General features: G+C 41.7%; 1 protein-coding gene across 1 annotated transcript; it reads left to right on the top strand.

Annotated features, from left to right (window-relative positions):
• The first annotated feature begins 1,208 nt into the window (after nucleotides 1-1,208).
• lhx3 (LIM homeobox 3) lies at nucleotides 1,209-9,756 on the top strand. Its single transcript, XM_058064370.2, has 6 exons — nucleotides 1,209-1,450; nucleotides 4,719-4,890; nucleotides 5,446-5,648; nucleotides 7,498-7,649; nucleotides 8,432-8,603; nucleotides 8,680-9,756. Exons 1-6 carry the CDS (start codon nucleotides 1,381-1,383, stop codon nucleotides 9,096-9,098), a joined length of 1,188 nt encoding a protein of 395 aa, XP_057920353.2. The 5' UTR covers nucleotides 1,209-1,380; the 3' UTR covers nucleotides 9,099-9,756.
• The last annotated feature ends 434 nt before the right edge of the window (nucleotides 9,757-10,190 follow it).

The following is a 10,190-nucleotide window of genomic DNA, read 5'->3' as shown; positions in this document are numbered from 1 at the left end:
GGCACATATAGACAAACAACCATTCACACTCACATTCATACCTATGGACAATTTGGAGTCGCCAATTAACCTAGCATGTAAACCGCAGTACCCGGAGTGGGATCGAACTCAAGTCTCCTAGCTGAGATGTCTGCACGCTAACCACTCGACACCGTGCAGCCCTAATAAAAAAATGACACTTTAAACCTCAAACCTTTAGAACCTCAAAAGCCCAATGTGTTCAATTCCCCACATAACCTGTTCTAGGATTAAATGTGGGGAGTCTTCACTATCTGTTTACGCTGTACATTGTTGTTCATATTTGATGACATTTATTCTCTACATTATTATTATTATTTATTATTACACAGGAGCCAGGCAACGACATTTTGTTGGAAATTTCACTGCTGTATTATTGTGCAATAAAGGAAGTCTGTCTGTCTTCTTCCCATGAACAGTGAAATGACTTTGGACTGTTCCATATTGTACTGAGCAGCCAGGACCTCTGTGCTGTTTACAGTTCTGCAGCCATCATCCAATTTTTCATCACGTTTTTTTTTCTCGGATCAATGAATCCATGAATTAATAAACCAACTAAGAAAATGAGCATAATAGTATTTTTTTATTGTTTTACTGAAGCTAGTTGACTGACTTTTTAATATTTTTTTTTAATAACCTGATTTTTGCATACTTTGCTGTCACTTCTTTTCAGTTCTGTCTGAATAGACATTTTAAATTGTGTTATTTTAATATCTGATTCATCATCAAAATACCTGCCCCATGAATAGGTTATGAAAATGATCATTACTTGCAGCCCTGCTGTACGTGTAAGACTCCACTTCCTGTACTCAAGTATTTTACGTCACTTATCTTATTATGAGGTTAGAAATTATGGTTTCTCATTTTTAATAAGCCTTCAACAGCAGGAGCCGCCATGATGGTGGGGCATTTAGATGGGGGCGATGCATTAAAAGCCTCTTATGAAGCACCTTTGTTGACATGTTAGATGGTATTGCATCTTAAAGCATCACAAGGGAGATGGGGGGGGGGTCCATGCATGGCTGCAAAAGGCACAGCATATATATATTTATATAAACGGAGGGAGGGAGGGGGGGCAGCAAACGAATGCAAGTCTAAAGTACGAGCTTCATGTCCACGCCCATTCAGCACCGTGGACAGAGCTTCCCTACACCCCCACCCTGGCGGAGGTCTCCCACTCAGATCAGCTGACGCCACCACACGTCCCCGCCCCCCCCAGCGAGACTTCCCAGCCTCATCTTGGCCGCACGGAACCAACTGATCCAGTTGATGTCTCGTCCCTCTTCTGGGTAACTCACCAGCCAGGCCAAGTCAACCCTTCTGGGGAGGGGGCGGATACACCCATCGTCCAGCATTGCAGACATGTTGCTCGAACATCCGGGTTCGAGTTGTCAGAACAACGGCAGTTTCTCCCGCTACACTGCAGGCCAAGGTAAGAGCCGTACCCAATGGTTCCATATTTCTTATTATTATTATGATCATATTATGTTTGGATTGGGGGTGTTAGGTTCAATATGAAATTTGAATTTTTTTCTATCGGTATTGTACACGTGCAGTAAGGCCTGTCAATTATTATTATTTTGGATAGTTTTGGCTGTTCACTCGAACTTTTTAAAAGGACATCGAACATAACTTTGTCAACATATTCTCGTTCATGTATTTGGATTCCAATAGCAATGAGTAATATCGCGAGGAGTTGGGGTGCATAAAGGTACAACTGATTTTAGTTCAAGGCCATTCCTCGCATACTGTCAGCAAACGGGTTTTTACCATTCTTCGTTAATAGTAAAAATACTTTAAAGTACACACTACATGTAGACTCGTCTTAGATGCGCGTACCGTAAACCTGCGAGTGAGACATTTGAAGAGCAACAACATCCGTGCGTGCAGGAGACGTTATGCATGCGTAATGAGCTTCTATTGTTGCACAAATGGCCCGAGCAGATGTTGTGCGCGTTCTGTCATTTCACACCGCCGTCATCACGGGGTCCGGATAACGAATGCTGGGCGCAGGCCTAAACCAAACCGCACAGGGGGCCACCGAAAGTGCGGGAAAAAAAAGAAAAACCTCTCGGTTCACCTGCCGCAGTCGCTCCAAGGATACTAGGATCCGAGGATACAAAGGAGAGGCTCCACAGGTGTCACATTGCCACTGCGCGACAGGTGAGACACCCTGAGAGGGGGGACAGGTTGCATTGAAAGCGCCAAATGATCCTCAATAACGACACGTGAATGCACCACTCGAAAATGAAAAATAAAAACAATCCTAACGGAGCTGAAACGTTCACTGCTTCCTCTAAACACGGACACAGAAAGTTAACGCATACATGCTAACATAAATTGAATTTAACACCACTAAAATTAAATAACATTTATTTTACTCATTATTCTATTTTTTCTACTCATAAACTCAAACGAAAACCAGTCAGGATCCACTAATAATGGAAGAATGGCGACAAGGCTGCAAAGTAAAAGAAAAACGTTGAGGCTCTTTTCCTCTACTTCATACACTTCCCAAATGTGCACAAATTGCGCAATTGATTTTAGATTCATCAGCGTACACTCTGCGTGATTTCCCAAGGCAGCATTTTGCGCCAAAGATCAGCGTCAATAAAATTCATTGGGGTGCTGGCCCGACCAAACAGTTATTGAACAACATTGACCACCCCCCCCTCCCTAAACAAACACTCTCAGGTCTTAGCTCGGACGACTGGACCCCCTTTGCTGGCATTTATTCAGTTTATCAAGTCAAACCAAGTCACTTGTGGACATTACGTAAGGAACATTTATTTTCAACCGGTTCCCCCAGCGTCAGTGTGACTATGGGCCTTTTGTATTGCACTGGTTTTTAATCAATGAAATCTAAACATTTCAATCAAATACACGCATCTTTCATGTTTTTTTTGCCTTTTCTTCCTTTAGTTTTTAGCGCTCAAACGGACATCATCAGCAATATGAAAAACCCTTGCAAAACTAAGAGCAGGTTGCAAAATATTTGCAGAAAAAAACACAACATGGACACTTTCCTTTGAAAGGGAAGCCATAATAAACAATATATATATTATATATATTATATATAAATGTATGAATATATATACCTTTATTTTTTAATGGAGGTTGGAAAAAATATATTTGTACCTGGTCTACACAGACAATACATTTGGTAGTCCTACACCGATACGGCCTAATAACACGTAGCAAGATGACAAGATGGTGGTGAATTAGGTAAATAAGATAAATACGGCAAATACGGTAAATAAGATAAATAAGGTAAATACGGTAATTAAGATAAATAAGGTGAATAAGATAAATACGGTAAATAAGGTAGAGCAGAGTAACTTCCGGCCGTGTGTGTAGATGTTATCCGAGATCTCATGCCGTCACCAAGGGAACACTCTTGAGTAATCCGGGGAGGTTTCCACGGTCAACCATGTTTCCACTCATGAGTGTGTGTGTGAGTGTGTGTGTGTGTGTTACGGGCCTAAAATGTGTTCACATCCAAATATGAGGAAAGGTTTCTTGTTTTGATTTGGCCACGAAGATGCCGGAGTAAAATACAACTCGCATGGACATGGACTAAAAGTAGCGTTAAAAATTGTTTATATACTATATATATAAATATATCAATATATTTGTTATATATAAATATATTTGATTTATTTTTTGTATATGCGTATAGAGTGGGTGTGAAAATGAAATTGTGGATTTAAGGGGCCTATTTTACTTCCGGGTTTTTCTTCGCCTCAATTCTTCTTCTACGTTTTTATTTTGTATCACACGTTTCGTTTAGTTTGCATGTCTGAACACACCCCCAACGAAATATACGTTAAACCCCTTCGTTTTAATATATTTGAGTGTTATTTTCCACTAGATTAACATGCGGAATTTAATTTAAAAAAGGGTTTCTGACTGAAAGGTCCAAAACAGCTACGGAACGTCGTTGGAGGTCCCGGGTTGGAGGTCCAATGGCGGAATGAGCGCCTGCGACCCGACCCGGTGTTGGCCACAGCGTGCATCCCAAACTCTAGAAATGCTTCATGCATGTTGTATGACTTCGGGCACCGCGACACAAAGGCCATGAGATTGATTGCAGCGTTTCTTTGAATAAGTCATAACCCGCTTGGATAACGTCTCACGTGACATCTGTCTTGCATTGGCTCTCGTTTATTCCAAGTTCATGTTTGTCTCTTGCATTTTGGATGATTATGTATCATGTTTGTTTCGGCCATAATATAGGAGTTATTATTATTATTTTTGTTAGGATTTGAAGGAAAACAAATCTTACAATTTGCTATTTACAATTTGACTTATTTGTATCTAATTAAAAGTGTGACATTTATATTGCAAGAACATACACATAATTTAATGATTCTCTTATGATCTCTAATTTTACAGACATTTTACATTTTATGAAACATTTGACATCAGCATGCTGCATGTCATTTAATAATTTAAATTTAATAATATTTCCAGGCTACTACAATAACAAAGAGGTGAAAGCAATATAGAAACCATGGTTGCATTATACATTTATATTTTGTGTATTTTTAGTAAACAAGAAAATATTCCACCAACTAATTAATGCCACTTCACCATCAAATTGACAGATATTTGTTTTAAATAAATAAATCCGTACTATGAGCTGACAAGACGACTATTACCTGACCCTCCTGGCATGTGCCCCCCCCCCCCCCCCCCAGACATCCCAGTGTGCGCGGGCTGCAACCAGCACATCGTGGACCGCTTCATCCTCAAAGTGCTGGAGCGTCACTGGCACGGCAAGTGCCTCAAGTGCACAGACTGCCAGACTCAGCTGGCCGACAAGTGCTTCAGCCGGGGGGACAGCGTTTACTGCAAAGAAGACTTCTTCAAGTGAGTATCTACCAGGACAGGACACCTCATTAGGAATAGCCGGAACAAGATGTCCACTCTCAACCAAGAGGCAGATTCATTGGAACTCTGGAATATGTAATGTGTCAGCATCAATGAGTCCATTTTAGAATGAATTTAGCAGGATTTCCAGCTAGAAGCGACGCATTGTTAGCAGAAAAAAAACATTTGTTTAGATTAAGACTATATATGGAAAATAACTGAAATGATGATGAAGTACGTTTTATGGAAGTCAATGGAAGCTTAGAATAAATTGATGTTTTCTCACAAAACTGAATTAGAAATTAACCTTTGTGGTAGCGTTGTTGCATTATGCTGCAGTGATTTCATTTCATAAAATAACCTCAGTCTGTTTTTGCAATTTTGCAAGAAATGAAACATACAGTAAGTTTCCCATATGTCCAGACAACCAGTCAATACCTGACTGACTGTCAATCAAAAGTCAGTATCTCTGTACTTGTGCAGGTATTGCCAACATTGTGTCTCCCAACTACACACAGATACTGATGATGAAAACTATGTCCACATGTCCCAAAGGAGGTTCGGGACCAAATGTGCTGCGTGCCAGCAGGGCATCCCGCCCACGCAGGTGGTGAGGAGGGCCCAGGACTTTGTTTACCACCTGCACTGCTTCGCCTGCATCGTGTGCAAGAGGCAGCTGGCCACCGGGGACGAGTACTACCTGATGGAGGACAGCCGGCTGGTGTGCAAGGCCGACTACGAGACCGCCAAACAGAGAGGTGTGTGTCATTATCATTTAAATATGGGCTCCAAATTTGAAACACTCTTGATCCGATTTGTTTACAAGTAATAATTCCAAGCCAATATTTATCATATATGATGACTCAGTAGTACACGGTACCGGAAATGATTAGACCTGTGGATACTTTAAGTACATTTTGATGAGAATTACATAAAGTATGTGCTTTATGAATAATTATGAATGAGTTATGATTTTATATTAGGGCTGTCAAAGTTAATATTCCTTTAACAGCAATATTTTTGGACTATTTGACCGTCAGGCCGTGTGGCAGCGGACGTGGAGCCACAAACAGAAAGAAATATTGAGCAGAAGTGGAGAAAAAAAAGGATATTTGAAATGTTTAGCTTCAAAATCCTGCAAGCTAAGATTTTAGTTATAAGCTATAAGCTTCGTGTCATCTTGTTAGCTGTTAGTATGCTAGCGCTATCATGCTCACATTAGCATAGTAGCAATTTTTGTATTACCATATTAGCGCCACCATGCTATTGAATAATGTTTTGCAATAGTCACACTACTTTTTTGGGTTGATTCCACTTTTTTTCCCTGTGTCCTAAATACTGTAATATGCTTAAAAATTCCTGCTTATTTTTGTTTATCTTGTTATCTCTTCATTCTGCTTGAGATTACCGCCTCCATCTATTTATTATTATTCTCAATTTATTAGCATTTGGCTTGGCCGGTGTTGAAGAGATCCGACTACGAAGAGTGATGAACTATAATCTACGTTTTGATTCTGAAAACTATTGACAGTTTTTCAGTACTCTTATTTTCTGGTTATAAATATTTAATACAATAATTACCCTCTTTTCATTTCACTTAGTTGATGGATGATTTGGCAAACATTTGTATGTAATATTAGTGATGGATAATTTATCTTACCAAGATATACTTGTTGTAAATTTTGTTTGTTTTTCACACATTGAGGTCTATTTTATTTTTTTCCATTTTATTTTATTTATTATTTTATTCATTTTCTACTGCTTGATATTAAAAAAAAACAATGTCTAATCTACAAAAGCAAATATTACCAGTCTCATGTTGTTTAAAATTATCATAGAAAATAGTGTATTTCTAGCTGTGATTAATTATGAGTTAACTATGGACATAATAGAATTAATTGTGATTAAATATTGTATCTTTATATCCCAAACTGTCAAAGTATTTTGCTATCCTGTGTTCATATATTGATACAGATATTCTTCACATTCTTACTGTGACGGTAATATAAATCACCAAATTGTGTACATAAGTCGAGATGCAAGAATGGTATGAAAACATCTCTGAACATAATATGACGGAGTGACGATAACCGCACCCCCTCACTTCTAATACCGCGTTATGAAGCTTTACTATAAAGAAAAGCTAAAATATACATCTGTCCTATCGGATGGCTTTTATCTTCCCATCTGTTTCAATTTACTGCTCCCCCCCAAAAACATACACATTTACTTAACTAATGAGAGGGCGTCATTACTGAGGGCTAGAGGGGTGTGGCTTCGCCCTATTTGGACACTGATCTTGATGTGCAGACATGATGCAATTAAGACAGCAGGGGTCACTTGTGGACATTTCGGGGGTTAAGATGCTAAGATAGCCAGCATGGCTAAATTTGTTTGCACCACTTCCTGTGTGCCGTGAATGCTTGTTGCTGGTAATATGCCGTACCTGTGCTTTTTGGTCACTTTGGGGCCTACGCAGTACAATCGATTCTACATATTCCTACTCGACTATTTGTCTTTCTTGTCATTATATGTATTGTTATGAAATCATGTTTTTATTCACCTCTGTGTCCCATTGTCTTATTCTTGTGATGCCCCCTCCCCCAGAAGCCGACTCAACCGCGAAAAGGCCCCGGACAACCATCACGGCCAAGCAGCTGGAGACCCTGAAGAATGCTTACAATAATTCTCCCAAGCCGGCCCGCCACGTCCGGGAGCAGCTTTCCTCGGAGACGGGCCTGGACATGCGGGTGGTGCAGGTAAACTTTATTATTCTCCATTAGGGAAACGGATCCATTAGTGTCCTGACTTCATTATCGCGGGACAATGGCGGCTGAGTTGGCAACCCCACCACTCACTGTTCGAGGGGGTTGAGGGGTGGGGTGGGGGGGGATTTACGGCAAGATGGAGCAAAATGAAGTCCGCATCAAAGTCAGCACGGTTTAAGTGCGAGCTCGTTAACAGTGCTAAGAGGTAAGAAGGGGGGGCGCCCCCTCCCCTCGCCTGTTGTCGCCCGGGCCGAGAGGATCCTCCCCCGCCACCCTCGTCGGGGGCCGTATATATTGTTTTATTTGCAAGGACAAACGTGGGGGACAGAAGCCACTAAAATGCTCCTCAGTATTGAGTGAAAGCAAAAGAGGTGAAGAGGGTTCAAATCCTGAAGGGCTCATGGAAACTGCTTTCCGTGCAAACAATGATGCTGAAAGTTGCGCCTGACATGTACATTCGAATGTTTCTGCCATTTTTCAACAAAGCCTCAGAGGTGCTTTTAGCAAGTCCAGGAACACACCGTTTGTCCACGTCTTTCTCCCAGACGTACAATTGTGTACTTTGCCCACATTCTACATACACAGTAAACCCGTTTATCGCTGTTAATTTGTTCAAGACCCAACAGTGAAAAGCAAATTTCCACAAAGAAAGCCTGTTTACGACCTTCTAAATACAGTTTTTAACATTATTAGAGCCCTCGAGACACTGTAAAACAGGCCGTACCGCAGTGGCACACTATGTTATCGTCTAATCATCTTATTGGCCCTCACAGGTTTGGTTCCAAAACAGGCGAGCCAAAGAAAAGAGGCTGAAAAAGGACGCCGGGCGCCAAAGATGGGGGCAGTACTTCAGAAACATGAAGAGGTCGAGGGGAAGCTCCAAGTCGGACAAAGACAGTATTCAAGAGGAGGGCATGGACAGCGATGCAGAGGTGTCCTTTACAGGTGAATCCAAATCTGATGTTGGCACGGGAAACTCCTCTTCACAAGAAGCTAACAACTTCTGTTTTTGTCCAAACAGATGAACCACCCATGTCCGAGCTGGGCCACACCAATGGCATCTACGGCAACAGCTCTCCAGCCATGGGGGGCCGCCAAGGGGCCAACAACCACGCTTCCTTCCCCTTGGAGCACGCCGTCATGCCCTCTCAAGATCAGTTCCACGACATGCGCTCAAACAGCCCCTACGGCCTGCCTCAGTCGCCGGGATCCCTCCAGGCGCTGCCCCGCCACCAGCCTCTCATCAACAGCTTGGTCTACCCCGAATCGGGTCTGTCCATCCTGACTCAAAGCGGGGGAATCAACCCTGGCGTGAGGGTCTCCATGGGCGCAGCCAATGGCCCCAGCTCGGACCTCTCCACTGGAAGCAGCGGAGGATACCCAGACTTCCCTGCTAGTCCTGCCTCCTGGTTGGACGAAGTGGACCACGGCCAGTTTTGATCCCTTGATGGGGAAACTGGACTTGCTTTTATCATAGACTCTTTTTTTTTGGTCTTCTGTTGGGTATTAAGGACTGTAAACTATTCAACCGCGGTTGTACGAAAGACGGGTGCTGATTTTCACTAGAATGGATAGAGGACGACCTTCATGAAAAGCACTTGGCCGAGCCAGCTCATTTTCCACGTATAAATATTGCAGTTTTCAGGACGACGTGAAGACCGCTTCCTCGACTCCTCTTACTGTTTTTTTTTTGTTGTCTACGGTGTGTCCAGGTGCAGAAGTCTTTAAATGTCTGGTTGTTGCCAAATGTCAATATATAAATATATATATAAATATATAAGGGTTTATCATTGTGGAGACTTTATTTTTATACCAGGCCCTTGTAGAACCAGGAAAGGGGGAGTCCATTCTTCAGACGTAGAGGCTAAAAATGTAGAAGTCCTAGGGTCCACTTACATCACTCTATGCATTTGTGTGTCTTGTTCGACTCCAAACAAAAACCCTGAGGAGGTCCAGGGCTGTGATGTAAATCTTTGTTTATGTGCAAAATGTTTTATGTCTTATTTATTCCTTCTGGTGATGACTTGCTTATTATGATGATGACCACTCCTGATTAATGATGCAGGACTTTAATAAATTAAGAAATTTGCCACCTGAACAGATTTCTTTGGTTGGACCAGAAGCAAAGTAGAGGTTATAGTGCAGTACAGGTTCCCTTTCAAATTTCTGCGGTAAACCCCAACTTTTAGCGATTACAGTGCGTATTTAGAGTATTTTTCATTTTTTGGAACAATGTACGCATGTATTTCCCAGTTATTGTACAATATGGCACACACCTTGCCGTAGTAATCATAACAAAACATTCATGTTAGCGGCCTGTGACTGTTAGCATGGACACAGGAAGCAGGAGTCACCGTCCGTCACCCATTGATGACATCATCAGCTGTTGACTCTGTAGTTCTTTGCCAACTAAATAACCAAAACAACCCTCAATGGAGACAAAGAAAATTGCAAGTAGGGGTGTCGTGAGACACGAGGTTCGCGAGATGAGACCATAGAAGGGATTTGGTGTACGAGAACGAGACAAGACGA

This window comes from Doryrhamphus excisus, linkage group LG10 (assembly GCF_037039965.1).
Source record: "Doryrhamphus excisus strain RoL-2023G ecotype Guam linkage group LG10, RoL_Dexc_Guam_v1.1, whole genome shotgun sequence".
In the NCBI taxonomy this organism is placed as follows: Eukaryota; Metazoa; Chordata; class Actinopteri; order Syngnathiformes; family Syngnathidae; genus Doryrhamphus; species Doryrhamphus excisus.
This window is presented reverse-complemented; position numbering and strand designations above follow the sequence as displayed.

Coding starts and splice junctions, on each gene's coding strand:
- lhx3 (XM_058064370.2), top strand. CDS start 1,381: ATGTTGCTCGAACATCCGGGTTCGAGTTGTCAGAACAACGGCAGTTTC. Junction 5,649..7,497: donor CGAGACCGCCAAACAGAGAG/GTGTGTGTCATT, acceptor CCCCTCCCCCAG/AAGCCGACTCAACCGCGAAA. Junction 8,604..8,679: donor TGCAGAGGTGTCCTTTACAG/GTGAATCCAAAT, acceptor TTGTCCAAACAG/ATGAACCACCCATGTCCGAG.